The following is a 15,701-nucleotide window of genomic DNA, read 5'->3' as shown; positions in this document are numbered from 1 at the left end:
TACCATTAATATTTTATTTATACAATTCATAAACAACTGTCAGATTAAACTGAAAACGTATAAATCCACAGAATACAGAAATAACGTTAGATGAAACCTCATTTATTACAAACTTTAAATGAGTACTTATTGGCAGTTCACATACAGCTTTGGCACATGGAACATTCAATGAAAACCATTAACATCAGTACGGTAGCGTTTCAAACAAAACAAATACTGAGAACAAAGACTAACACTAACAGTGCACTATGAAATAATTTGTACTAGAAACAGTAATTTTTTGTGCATATTACCAGTTGCCTCGCTGAACGTGCTAAACAAGAGCGGCAGCTTCCCAATCTTCCACAACTTGCGCAGCTTCACCATCCGTCACTGTGTTGCCGTCGTTAGCAGCGACCAAGGATTGGTCCACACGATTTTGTGAAAGGGCTGAATTAACGAGGTAATTAAGGAATCGTTATTAACGCAGATTTCTACCTCTGGCAAATTAAGGAAATGCTCCTCAATGGTTTCCACGTCGTTTTCTGAATAGGCGACGCGGTATCTGGCCAGGTAAGCGTTGATGCAGGAATCGGTCACCGTCAGCGAATGTTCCTGCTGGTCAGCGGTGAGAACTATCGTTCCTCCGTATGTTAAGCCGTAGACCGATGACCGCTGCAGCAGGTTGCAGGCATCACACCTGTGAGTAATGGAGTTGGCAGAAATTTGATTTTGAAGACCGTGGCACCTCGGACAACGATGTCTGGCTCGGATTTGAACCCCGGAGACCACACCGCGCAAAGTCGTAGAAGCAGCGCCGTCATCGGGATCATCCCTGCCCTCATCAGGTACGTCCAGTTGGGTTATCTCCACGACTCGAGTAGATGGAGTTGTGGTTAAACGAATAACCCCTTGCATCTCTCTCGTTGCCAGGTTGGAAAAGCAGTAGGATTTGGAGACGTCGACCTGGGATATTAGGCTATCCCACAAGGTAAGCTTGATTTCCCCCGTAGTGTCAGCGACCCATATCTCCTTCAGCTCACATTCCTCCCGGTTAACCAAGACGATTTTACTAAGTGCAGCACGGGACAGGACCTTAGCTTCCAGCTCGCCTACCTGTAAGCATAAAAATTATAATTTAGCTGCTGAGTAGATCTAATAGCCTAACGTAGACTTTTTTTTAATATAAGATATGCTATAGTGTACTCACATTTTGTCTCGGTCCTAGCGCTTTGACGGCCGCTACATCCATCCTCCTGCTGCCCGAAGGTGCTATCCGGGAGAACGGTACGGTCACTACCTCAAGGCTTGTTGTTTTAGAACAGATCACGTCGAATCCGTCTGGATCGGAGAAACCTGCAGGACGAAATATCTGGTTAAGTTTATAATTAAATTGAATGACTTGAACATCCAAATTGAAAAGCACCATCATTTTTACTGTGCATTAGAGTCTACTTTTACACATTTTCGTAAAGTCTAAACTTTAACACTTTAACTGTACACAACAATTATAAAATAGATACGAAAAAATCCTTAATACAGTAGTCAATAATGTGTTTTTTTCTTTAGACATGTTCTAGGCTGTGACACTTACTGAGGCTGCGGCGAACATTCTTCAGCTTCACTGCCGTCCCGTTCTTAGAGGCTTGCGAAAACGCGGTTAATTTCTCCAACGAAAAACTAACAACTTTATGAAATTCGTGTCTTCCGCTCTGTATCACAGCAGTAAAATACTTGCTGTTTTTTTTAGAGCTTTTTGCTGGAGACACGCTATGAAGATAGCCTTCTACGGCAGAATCCTCCACTTTGCGCGCTTTTGCGGGGCTGGCCATGGTCAACTTGCTTCTCCGGCGTCCGTGCAGCAATGGTAAGAAATCCGGAGCCGACGACGTGTATATGACCATGTATTATTACTAAATTACTTTGAACTTGCATGATATCAAAGCAATGTTTTTATTTTACCTAAATAACAAAGCTCCGACCAAGACCCAAACATCGTCTTAGCTCCGACACCTGTGAATGTTGAAGTATTTGGCATTAAATGTAGGCTCTTATTGCAGAAACGTGCAGACTTGTTATGTCTAGTTCCAGTCGCTTTGATGTCAGATTTTAAACCTATATAGCCTAAAGTTAGATTTGAGGCCTGTGTTAAAGAAATAATCTGCCCTTTCAAAATTGCAAACTTTTATAGGCTAAGTGTCTAATAAATTGCAATTACAAATCTAATGCTTAAATGTGTAATAGGCTACGTACAAAATAAATAGCTTAAATTGCTTTGTCAAATGTCTATTTAGGCGACATGCTAAAATCATTCTCAAACGGCTGCTAAAGTAATAGAAAAATCAAATTTAATAATAATAATAATATAATAATAATAATAAAAAAAATACATTTAGGGGGATAAAATTAACATTATTCGATATCATAGCCTCCGTGTCTGCGCCGAATGACAAGTGTTTCCGCTGATTGATCTACCGAACATCAAAACGTGCCGGCATCAATTGTTTTCATTTCACGCAACACAATAGTTACCCGCTTTCAGTTGTTTACGGATTTTTAAATGTTAAACTGTCTGCTTCTCATGAACCAATCTCATAGTCGCCGTTGAAAACACGCGTGCAAAGCCAGTGATTTTTCAATTCTGTTTCTCGAGTCCCACTGCTCTGCACATTTTGCATGTCTCCCTTATCTGAGGTAGGCGCTAAACATTTGTGTCCATGGAGCTATTTCCTAGTTAGCTGATGATCTGAATCAGGTGTGTAAATTATTGACGCATACAAAATGTGCAGAGCTGTTGTTGTCCCCAGCAACAACTTTGAAAACCACTGTACAAATCCAAAACGCGCTTATTACATTTATTTACATTTTACATTAAATGCAATAGTCGTCCATTAATTCCAGTGAGTGTAGGAATTGCACAGAACTTAATCTTAACCCTTAAACTTTTTTTTCTTTTTTATTAACGCTGTCAAATAACAAAAGTAATTAAAAGAGAAAATGAAATGAATTTGTTGTTTTAATAAAGTGTTTTTTATTTATTTCTTTTATTTTTTTTTATTATTATTATTTGACGTCATAGTGCTTGACAGTAGGGTTCATTGAAATCTGCTTAAAACTGATAATCGGTGATCCCCGTGAAATTCATACTGGTTAGAAAAGTGTCCGAGTTATGTCCGCCTCGCTCTGATTTCATGCTGACAGTGACATGTGCCAAAACACTCTCGCAACCTCGAAGCGGCTGTGTCGGATTGTGCAGTCCAGCGCGGTTGCTCTCCACCGACTGCGCTGATCAAAACCGTAATGAGGAACAACTGACTGACAGCACAGTTTCATCTTTATTGGTTAAGACAACCATGACGGCGCGATCTCTTCTAAAATATTTAATGTATCTGATATTATGCTAATATACGCTATTTAATCTATGTATTTAAATTATGCAGAGATGTTCCCAGACAGTGTAGTCTTTATATAATTGATCTCTTATTTCTATACAAATCTAAAATACCCTACATATTTTTATTAAAGTAAAATGTATGATTAATATGCATAAATCTGTAAGAATAATCAGCTTATGTTATAGTTCAAAATTAAGTTACAAATAATAATGTCAATCTTATGACTTGATTGTGCAAATTGTATTGAAGACTACACAACTAAAAAGTCTGTACCTTTTTTTTTGTACACTATTTCTAAAATACTTTTAGTAAGAAGAGATTGCACAGACATAAATTTAATATTTATAAAACTATTTTTTAAAGACATCAAACCTTTTAAAATATAAAGTGTATATATATATATATATATATATATATTATATATATATATATATATATATATATATATATATATATATATATATATATATATATATATATATATATATATATATATATATATATATATATATATATATATATATATCTCTCTCTATTTCTTGCAGGCTGTGTTGTCAAATGAATCCTGTCAAACCTAAAACTTTTATAGTCAAGCTGCAAAAATGAAAAACAGCGTGTACACACACACACACACACACACAAAATATATAATATATTGTCTTTGTTTTATAGATGCACCAATGAAGAGGACACACTGCTGCGAAGGCTCTGCTAATTTCTGAAATAGACTCTCACTGCAGACCACAACATCCAGGGGGCGTTGTTAGATCCAGATCCAACCAATCCCTCGTTATATTTACCTAAACCTACTCCTAATCCCTAAACTCACCCTTCACTCCTAAACCCACCCTTCTCCAGTCCCTTCTCCACTCCTAAACCCACCCATCTCCACTCCTAAACCCACCCATCTCCACTTCTAAACCCACCCTTCTCCAGTCCCTTCTCCACTCCTAAACCCACCCATCTCCACTCCTAAACCCACCCATCTCCACTTCTAAACCCACCCTTCTCCAGTCCCTTCTCCACTCCTAAACCCACCCTTCTCCACTCCATACAACCACACCCCTTGTATGTTGTAGTCTGAAGCAAGTCTTACTTGGATATTTCAGAACTTATCAGAGCTGACTACTGCAGAAAGTCTCTGACCGATGGGTGGTCTCACCATCTGTCTGTAAGTTACAACTTGCAAAATACTAAATATTATTTGCACCATTACATTACATAAGGTTATAATGACAGACTGAATTTCATAACATTTAAACAACTTTTGGTATTGTATTTTAAGACCGCTACTGGATCATGTTATTCAACTTCACTTTACTTCACAGACAGCTTATGTCCCACCAGCTATCTTCTGAACAAATGCTATCATTCAGCCATCAGATGGCACTTGCAATCATATGACATTCACAATATGTTTTTCTTTGCAGCATCTGCAGTCAAAGAAAAGAGTCCCATGGAGCCAGCTGTGGTTCAAAAACCATCCTTGAGGTATTTTTATATTTCAGTTTGACATCTAAATACCCACATCTTCAATATTAAGCATCTTGTATTCTGCCTTCTTTCCTGTATGTTTTTTTTTACACTTCCAGGATTTGTGGAATATACAGTATTTTGTATTCGTATGTCAATGTGTTTGTAAATATCGTAAATATTTTAAATATATTGTAAATATCATTTATTATGTAAATTGTTTTAATTCTCAAAGTTGATATCATTTTAAAACTATTTTTGTACATCAAGCTGTTGTTGGTTCTTAGGCAAATAAATCATTTTTCTCCCCACAAAACAGTCCTGCATACTATGTATGAATACAATAACAATATCCAAAATGTAATTGTTTTTATTTATTATTCTTATAAATTGTCATGATATTAACACAATACATTTAACATCTATAAAATTACACTCTTCTCCTATAGTAATGCCTGCATAATATTCCGGTCCATACGTACAGTGTCTTAAACACAACTAAATACAAATAAGTTTCATTATCACACAGATGAAGCTATCCCTCAATTTATGACAAGGCTCCTTATGATCCAGCACATATAAAATTAGGAAAGTAGATCTTACATGAAAATTTCTTCCTATACAAAACAAAGAGTTAAACAATACTGTACATAAAATATAAGAACAACATATGGGCAAAATGTATACATTCACAGAATTTTTGAAGAAAATGTGAACAATTGTCCAAGGTGAGACAAACATGGTACAAATAGGGTGTCAATATCCAGTAAAACACTTCAGAAGAATGGAGCAAACATGTCACAAATTTCTTTGCAATTAATTATTTTACATTTTTTGATTAACTGATGTTTATTCAAATTATCACCAGCAGACATACCTAATAAATCAACCAGGGGGTGGGTGTGTGTGTGTGCGTGCGTGCCCACACATTTTGTTTTATGTAGATATTTGAAATAAATGATAGGTGATACACAACTTGCAACAAGACTTCTTTTCTTAAATTTCTATGTCATTTTTTTTTCAGGTTTCATTGCAATCATAATCTGGCATAATAGTAAACATTATATATGTATGAATAAATTGTTAAACTTCCACTCAATGTGATCTTAAATGCTTGAACAGTAATATTAAATAATAGTAATATACATTTTTGTAGATGAATCAATCATCGAGACAATGAACTGTAATGTTTTAGTCTTTAGTGAGCTCATTAGTGGTCTTCCGGTGACATCTAGTGGTTATAATTGCAATTTTTTATTCAACACTGGGTTTTGAAGCTTTATAAATATTACAGTGTTCTTTTTACCTAATCTCTGTTAAATTTTGCATGATTGTTTAGAGAAAATACAGATCTAATGCATGTGTGATTATATTACCCCTTTTTTTTTTGCAGTTTAATGCCATTCACAACAGAAATCTTTTGTTTTTTAGGCCATTTTAACTGTTATAGCACCAGCTATTTTCTGATCTTAATGAAACTTTGCATGCTTGGTGGGTCATCTTTCACATGTTATAACCAAGTTTCATAAAGTTTTGAGTTTTTGTTTCAGTTTTATAGGCTTTAGGTTACATGTGGCCACGGCCCTTTCCTAAATGACCTCTTATAGCTAACCAAAGGACAAAATGCAACATATTTTTGAAAATTATTGATCTAGAGAGTCCAGAGAATATTATTGCAGTGGTTTGATCAAGACTGAACAAAAAACCAGGTGACCCAAAACATTCAAATTCGTGGACCAATTTTACGAAAAAGGCTATAACTCGGGAACAAAATGAGATATCTTCACCAAACTCAGAACTCATATGCATGAACAAAAACTTTAGTCAAAAATTTTTTTTTTTTCATATCTGCCACTTGGTGGCGCTACAGGATGAAAAAAAAATCAAATGGCTATAACTAAGCAACCGTTGATCCAATCAACTCGAAAATTGATATGGCCCAATGTGGCACAAGTGCTCTATGAGGAATTTCACTTATCTTAAAAAACATGGCCGCCATTGGCCAAACAACTTTAAGCACCTATTTGACAAGGTTAATGGAAGTCGATCGGAACGAAACTCGGTGGGCATGTTCGACTCATTGCCCTAAAGGTCTGTAAGTATTTTGAAAGAAATTGCCCACAACATTGTCACCTCCCACAGAACACAACAAAGCGATTTGATTACAGCGCCACCTATTTTCCAAAAATGATAATGCATCATTTTACTGGAGTTTTACTGGCTGTTTCAATTACACTCTTCCAATAATTGCTTTTCTTACTCGTTGCATTTGGTCTGATGCTCCATGCCATGCTTAGCTCCTCGCTGTGGAACTTTTATTAACGATTTTCAGCCATTTCAATTACAATCATGCAATTAATAATTTCATTATTCATTGTTGCATTTGGTCTGCTTAGCTCCTGATGTTGCCGCTGGAATGCTTGGCCCCGTGATTGCTGCTTGCAGCTATATTTCTTCTTCTTCTTCTTCCGCCGCAAGTCTATGGCAGCCCATAGAACCGTTTGCGGGAAAGTTGTATAATTTGGCACACTGATAGAGGACAGTCCCAACATTAACTATAGCAAATTTGAAGCCTCTAACTCCTACTCTCTAGCGCCACCACTTGTCCAAACTTTCAATGTTTGTATGCTAATAACTTTTGAACCGTAAGCCAGAAAATGGAAATTCTTTTTTCCTCTGAATCCTTGGCTCAGGCCAAGTCGAATGAACCCCAAAATTCAAAAATCGCAAGGTTTAGTTTTTTCGCTATTTTCAATTATTCGAAAAACCTACTTTTTCGAACTCGTCCTAGACGGTTAGTCCGATTGCCACGAAAATTGGCTCAGATCATCTTCAGACCATGCTGGCAAAAAGTTATGGAATTCAAGTTGATTCGTCCAACCGTTGTCGAATGACACGTAAACAAATTTGACGAAAAGCACGCAAACATGCACGTGAGGCTATATCCCGGCAACGGTTTGTCATATTGAGACCAAACTTGGCGTGTGTTATAACAAGCATGAACTGAGACTACCTGCTGTGTTTCGACACAGCGCCACCTAGTGGTCAGGAGATATGAAAAATGCATATTTTGGCTTATAACTACTGAATGGTTTGGCCAAAAATCACACAACTGGTCTCATTAGATTCAGTGAGTCATGTCGAGTCGAATGATATCCAATTTTCCTGTGTCGGCCATTTTAGGCGTCGGCCATTTTGAATTATGTTTCAAAATGCTGTATTTTTTGAACGCAGCATCGTATCGTTTCGCAAATAATTACAAAAATATTCGGCTCCATGCCCTGAAGGTACTCAAAAAGTTTGGTGGCAGCGCCACCTTGTGGCCAATAGTTATAATGAAATATCACATAAACGCTAATAACTTTTGAATAAATTAGTCTATTAAAATTAAAATGGTCTCGCTATATTCTGTGGGTCATGCCGAGAGTATTGATACCAATAATGTGAAAATTGGCCTTACTTCCTGTCCGCCATTTTGCTTAATGTTGAAAACCTACTTTTTCGAACTCCTCCTAGACCGTTAGCCCAATTTTCACCAAATTTGACGTGCATCATCTTCAGACCATGCTGGCAAAAAGTTATGGATTTTGTGTCGATATACGTAACGGTTCTCATTTAGCGCATCAACGAATTTGCTGGAAGGGTGCCAAAATGCATTTGAGGCTGTATCTCTGCAACACTTTGACATATTTGCACCAAACTTTGTATGTGTCATCGCCACCTCACACTGACCATGCCACATAAATTTGGTAACAGCGCCACCTATTGGTCAAGAGTAATAAACCATTCATTAACCATGAGTAATTACACTTTTTAAAATGCTAATAACTTTTTAGTCCATTAGCCTATTGCAACGAAACTGGGCTCAAAATATTCCCTGGCTTATGCCGATAACATAGATACCAAATATGCCAGTGTTTACTGAAGTTCCGGTCCACCATTTTGATTTATGTGGAAAACCTACTTTTTCGAACTCCTCATGAACCGTATGTCCAATTTTCACCAAATTCGAATCAGATGATCTTCAGACTATGTTGACACAAAGTTATGGATTTTGTGTCGATAGACAAAACCGTTTTCGCATACCAAAGCGACGAAGTTGAAACACAATGACAAAATGACACTTGAGGCTGCATCTCTGGAATGCTGTGGCATATTAACACCAAACTTTGTGTGTGTCATTGAAAAGTCAAACAGAGTACACCAAATTGATTTCATAACAGTGCCACCTATTGGTCAAACTTTATAAACCAAGTAATCATGCTACTAGAGGTGGTATTGGTGTTTTTTTTTTTTGCCATTTCAATTACAATAATTCCAAAATTACTGTTATTGTTCATTAATGTATTTGGTGTGATGCTTCATGCCATGCTTAGCTCCTACATTTGCCGTTGGAGTGCTTGGCCCCGTAATTGCTGCTTGCAGCTATATTTAGGGGCCAAGCACCGAAGGGTATTATTATTCTGCTTCTTCTTCTTCTTCTTCTTCTTCTTCTTCCGCCGCAAGTCTATGGCAGCCCATAGAACCGATTGCGGGAAAGTTGTATAATTTGGCACACTGATAGAGGACAGACCCTCCATTAACTATAGCTAATTTGAAGTCTCTAACTCCTACTCTCTAGCGCCACCACTTGTCCAAACTTTCAATGTTTGTATGCTAATAACTTTTGAACCGTAAGCCAGAAAATGGAAATTCTTTTTTCCTCTGAATCCTTGGCTCATGCCAAGTCGAATGAACCCCAAAATTCAAAAATCGCAAGGTTTAGTTTTTTCGCTATTTTCAATTATTCGAAAAACCTACTTTTTCGAACTCGTCCTAGACGGTTAGTCCGATTGCCACGAAAATTGGCTCAGATCATCTTCAGACCATGCTGGCAAAAAGTTATGGAATTCAAGTTGATTCGTCCAACCGTTGTCGAATGACACGTAAACAAATTTGACGAAAAGCATGCAAAAATGCACTTCAGGCTATATCTCAGCAACGGTTTGGCATATTGAGACCAAACTTGGTGTGTGTTATAATAAACATGACCTGAGACTACCTGCAGTGTTTCGACACAGCGCCACCTAGTGGTCAGGAGATATGAAAAATGCATATTTTGGCTTATATCTTCTGAATGGTTTGGCCAAAAATCACACAATTGGTCCCTTTAGATTCAGTGAGTCATGTCGAGTCGTATGATATGCAAATTTCCCGTGTCAGCCATTTTAGGCGTCGGCCATTTTGAATTATGTTTTAAAATGCTGTATTTTTTCAATGCAGCATCGTATCGTTTCGCAAATAATTACAAAAATATTCGGCTCCATGCCCTGAAGGTACTCAAAAAGTTTGGTGGCAGCGCCACCTTGTGGTCAAGAGTTATAATGAATTATCACAAAAATGCTAATAACTTTTGAGTAAATTAGACAATTGAAATGCAAATGGTTTCCCCGTATTCTATGGGTCATGCCGAGAACATAGATACCGATTATGCCAAAATTGGCCATACTTCCTGTCCGCCATTTTGATTAATGATGAAAACCTACTTTTTCGAACTCCTCCTAGACCGTTAGTCCGATTTTCACCAAATTTGACGTGAATCATCTTCAGACCATGCTGGCAAAAAGTTATGGATTTCGTGTCGATATACAAAACGGTTCTGATTTAGCGCATCAACGAATTTGCTGGAAGGGTGCCAAAATGCATTTGAGGCTGTATCTCTGCAACGCTTTGACATTTTTGCACCAAACTTTGTATGTGTCATCGCCACCTCACAATGACCATGCCACATAAATTTGGTACCAGCGCCACCTATTGGTCAAGAGTAATGAACCATTCATTAACTATGAATAATTACACTTTTTAAAATGCTAATAACTTTTTATTGCATTAGCCTATTTGAATGAAACTGGGCTCAAAATATTCCCTGGCTTATGCCGATAACATAGATACCAAATATACCATAGTAAGCTGAACTTCCGGTCCGCCATTTTGATTTATGTTGAAAACATACCTTTTCGAACTCCTCATCAACCATATGTCCGATTTTCACCAAATTCGAATCAAATGATCTTCTGACTATGCTGACTCAAAGTTATGGATTTTGTGTCGATAGACAAAACCGTTTTCGCATACCAAAGCGACAAAGTTGAGGCACAATGACAAAATGACACTTTAGGCTGCATCTCTGGAATGCTTTGGCATATTAACACCAAACTTTGTGTGTGTCATTGAAAAGTCACACAGAGTACACCAAATTGATTTTATAACAGTGCCACCTATTGGTCAAATTTGATAAGCCAAGTAATCATGCTACTAGAGGTGGTATTTATGATTTTTTTTAGCCATTTTAATTACAATAATCCTAAAATTGCTGTTATTGCTCATTAATGCATTTGGTGTGATGCTCCATGCCATGCTTAGCTCCTACATTTGCCGTTGGAGTGCTTGGCCCCGTAATTGCTGCTTGCAGCTATATTTAGGGGCCAAGCACCGAAGGTGCGAAGGCACCTATTGTGTTTGTTGGCGTTATTATTAGGGGCCAAGCACCGAAGGTGCGTAGGCACCTATTGTTTCCGTTGGCGTTATTATTAGGGGCCAAGCACCGAAGGTGCGAAGGCACCTATTGTGTTTGTTGGCGTTATTATTATTATTCTTCTTCTTCCACCCCAAGTCTATGGTAGCCCATAGAACCGATTGCGGGAAAGTTGTATAATTTGGCACACTAATAGAGGACTGTCTGAACATTAACCGTAGCAAATTTGAAGTCTCTAACTCAAACTCTCTAGCGCCACCAATTGTCTAAACTTTCAAAAACTTGATGCTAATAACTCTTGAACCGTAAGCCACAAAATGAAAATTCTTTTTTCCTGTGATTCCTTGGCTCATGCCGAGTCGAATGGATACCGAAATTCAAAAATCGCAAGGCTTAGTTTTTTCGCTATCGTCAATTGTTCGTAAAACCTACTTTTTCGAACTCGTCCTAGGCCGTTGTACCGATTGTCACGAAAATTGAATCAGATAATCTTCAGACCATGCTGGCAAAAAGTTATGGAATTCAAGTTGATTTCTCAAACCGTTTCCGAAAAGCTCATGAACGAATTCTTCGAAAAGCACGCAAACGTGAACGTGAGGCTATATCTCCGCAACGGTTTGGCCTATTGAGACCAATCTTGGTGCGTCTTATAACAACCATTCCCTGGGACTACCTGCAGTGTTTCGGCGTTGTGCCCCCTAGTGGTCAGGAGATATGAAAAATGCATGTTTTTGCTCATAACTTCTGAACGGTTTTGCCAAAAATCACAAAAGTGGTGTCTTTAGATTCAGTGCATCATTCCGAGTCGAATGATACCGAATTTTCCCAATTCGGCCATTTTGGGCGTCGGCCATTTTGAATTTAGTTGTAAATTGCTGTATCTTAAGAATGAAGTTCTGTATCGTTTCGCAAATAATTACAAAAATGTCCGGCTCCATGCCCTGAATGTACACAAAAAAATTGGGGGCAGCGCCACCTTGTGGTCAATAGTTATAACGATTTTTTCGAAAAATGCTAATAACTTTTGCATACATTAGCCTATTGTAACAAAGCTGATGTTGATAGATTCCTTGGGTCATGCCGAGAACACCGATACCCCATTTGTCAATTTTGGCAAAATTTCCTGTCCGCCATTTTGATTCATGTTGAAAACCTACTTTTTCGAACTCCTCCTAGACCGTAGCTCAGATTTTCACCAAATTTGATTAGGATCATCTTCAGACCATGCTGGCAAAAAGTTATGGAATTTGTGTCGATACACGTAACCGTTTCCAATTAGCGTACCAACGAATTTGCTGGAAAGATGCCAAACTGCATCTGAGGCTGTATCTCTGCAAAGGTTGGAGATATTTACACAAAACTTAATATGTGACATTGTCACATCACATTGACCACGCCACATCATTTTGGTCACAGCGCCACCTATTGGTCAAGAGTAATAAACCAATCAATAACCGCTAATTATAACATTTCCAATAATGCTAATAACTTTTGATTGCATTAGCCTATTATCATGAAACATGTCTCAAAATGTTCCTTGGGACATGCCGACAACATACATACCAATTATGTCATATTAAGCAAAACTTCCTGTCCGCCATTTTGATTCATGTTGAAAACCTTTTTTTTTAAACTCATCCTCAACCGTTTGTCTGATTTTCACCAAAATTGAATCAGATCATCTTCAGACCGTGGTGACAAAAAGTTATGGATTTCGTGTCAATAGACGAAACCGTTTTTGTACAGCGCTGCTTCAGATGTCAGGCATCTTCACAAAATGAGTCTGAGGCTATATCTCTGCAAAGCCCATTAGTGGTCTTCCAGTGACATCTAGTGGTCGTAAATGCAATTTATCATACAACACTGTCTCTTTAACCTTTATAACTGTTATATGTTGTCTTAATTTCATTCCAAAGAAGCATACGCAATTTATGTATAATTTCACAGTCTAGATAATAGTACTGCACTGATTTTAAATAACCTAGATATGGCTGACAGTAAAAGAATAGAACAGAATTACAGACACACACAAACATGAAATGTTTAAACTACTATATTAATACTCAATAAGCATGCTTAAACCCACACACAGATGCACACATTTTGTTATATATATAGATAATTAAAATAAATGATGGGTGATAAAACCTATTGCAAGTCTTCTGTTTTTATGGGCTTCTATGTCATTTTTCAGGTTTCATTGCAATCATAATCTGGCATAATTATAAACATTAGATATATCTGTATGAATAAATTGGTAAACTTTGACTCAATGTGATCTGAAATGCTTGAACAGTAATATTAAATAATAGTAATATACATTTTTTCTAGATGAATCCCTCAACAAGCCCATAAACTGTAATGTTTTAGTCTTTAGTGAGCTCATTAGTGGTCTTCCGGTGACATCTAGTGGTTATAATTGCAATTTTTTATTCAACACTGGGTTTTGAAGCTTTATAAATATTACAGTGTTCTTTTTTACCTAATCTCTGTTAAATTTTGCATGATTGTTTAGAAAAAATACCGATCTAATGCATGTGTGATTATATTACCCCTTTTTTTTTTTGCAGTTTAATGCCATTCACAACAGAAATCTTTTGTTTTTTAGGCCTGTTTAACTGTTATAGCACCAGCTATTTTCTGATCTTAATGAAACTTTGCATGCTTGGTGGGTCATCTTTCACATGTTATAACCAAGTTTCATAAAGTTTTGAGTTTTTGTTTCAGTTTTATAGGCTTTAGGTTACATGTGGCCACGGCCCTTTCCTAAATGACCTCTTATAGCTAACCAAAGGACAAAATGCAACATATTTTTGAAAATTATTGATCTAGAGAGTCCAGAGAATATTATTGCAGTGGTTTGATCAAGACTAAACAAAAAACCAGGTGACCCAAAACATTCAAATTCGTGGACCAATTTTACGAAAAAGGCTATAACTCGGGAACAAAATGAGATATCTTCACCAAACTCAGAACTCATATGCATGAACAAAAACTTTAGTCAAATTATTATTTTTTTTCCATATCTGCCACTTGGTGGCGCTACAGGATGAAAAAAAAATCAAATGGCTATAACTAAGCAACCGTTGATCCAATCAACTTGAAAATGGATATGGCCCAATGTGGCACAAGTGCTCTATGAGGAATTTCACTTATCTTAAAAAACATGGCCGCCATTGGCCAAACAACTTTAAGCACCTATTTGACAAGGTTAATGGAAGTCGATCGGAACGAAACTCGGTGGGCATGTTCGACTCATTGCCCTAAAGGTCTGTAAGTATTTTGAAAGAAATTGCCCACAACATTGTCACCTCCCACATAACACAACTAAGCGATTTGATTACAGCGCCACCTATTTTCCAAAAATGATAATGCATCATTTTACTGGAGTTTTACTGGCTGTTTCAATTACACTCTTCCAATAATTGCTTTTCTTACTCGTTGCATTTGGTCTGATGCTCCATGCCATGCTTAGCTCCTCGCTGTGGAACTTTTATTAACGATTTTCAGCCATTTCAATTACAATCATGCAATTATTAATTTCATTATTCATTGTTGCATTTGGTCTGCTTAGCTCCTGATGTTGCCGCTGGAATGCTTGGCCCCGTGATTGCTGCTTGCAGCTATATTTAGGGGCCAAGCACCGAAGGTGCGAAGGCACCTATTGTGTTTGTTGGCGTTATTATTATTCTTCTTCTTCCACCCCAAGTCTATGGTAGCCCATAGAACCGATTGCGGGAAAGTTGTATAATTTGGCACACTAATAGAGGACTGTCTGAACATTAACCGTAGCAAATTTGAAGTCTCTAACTCAAACTCTCTAGCGCCACCAATTGTCTAAACTTTCAAAAACTTGATGCTAATAACTCTTGAACCGTAAGCCACAAAATGAAAATTCTTTTTTCCTGTGATTCCTTGGCTCATGCCGAGTCGAATGGACACCGAAATTCAAAAATCGCAAGGCTTAGTTTTTTCGCTATCGTCAATTGTTCGTAAAACCTACTTTTCGAACTCGTCCTAGGCCGTTGCACCGATTGTCACGAAAATTGAATCAGATAATCTTCAGACCATGCTGGCAAAAAGTTATGGAATTCAAGTTGATTTCTCAAACCGTTTCCGAATAGCTCATGAACGAATTCTTCGAAAAGCACGCAAACGTGAACGTGAGGCTATATCTCCGCAACGGTTTGGCCTATTGAGACCAATCTTGGTGGGTCTTATAACAACCATTCCCTGGGACTACCTGCAGTGTTTCGGCGCTGTGCCCCCTAGTGGTCAGGAGATATGAAAAATGCATGTTTTTGCTCATAACTTCTGAACGGTTTTGCCAAAATCACAAA

The 15,701-nt window shown here is 37.5% G+C and overlaps 1 protein-coding gene across 1 annotated transcript; it reads right to left on the bottom strand.

The window, feature by feature from the left end:
* Positions 1-369: 369 nt before the first annotated feature.
* LOC113091067 (uncharacterized) lies at positions 370-1,974 on the bottom strand. The gene is made up of 3 exons (XM_026256492.1): positions 1,574-1,974; positions 1,190-1,335; positions 370-1,095 (listed from the first exon to the last, which is right to left on the bottom strand). Exons 1-3 carry the CDS (start codon positions 1,881-1,883, stop codon positions 370-372), a joined length of 1,182 nt encoding a protein of 393 aa, XP_026112277.1. The 5' UTR covers positions 1,884-1,974.
* Positions 1,975-15,701: the final 13,727 nt, after the last annotated feature.

The sequence above is a fragment of the Carassius auratus genome, unplaced genomic scaffold (assembly GCF_003368295.1).
Source record: "Carassius auratus strain Wakin unplaced genomic scaffold, ASM336829v1 scaf_tig00214059, whole genome shotgun sequence".
NCBI classification, from domain to species: Eukaryota; Metazoa; Chordata; class Actinopteri; order Cypriniformes; family Cyprinidae; genus Carassius; species Carassius auratus.
This window is presented reverse-complemented; position numbering and strand designations above follow the sequence as displayed.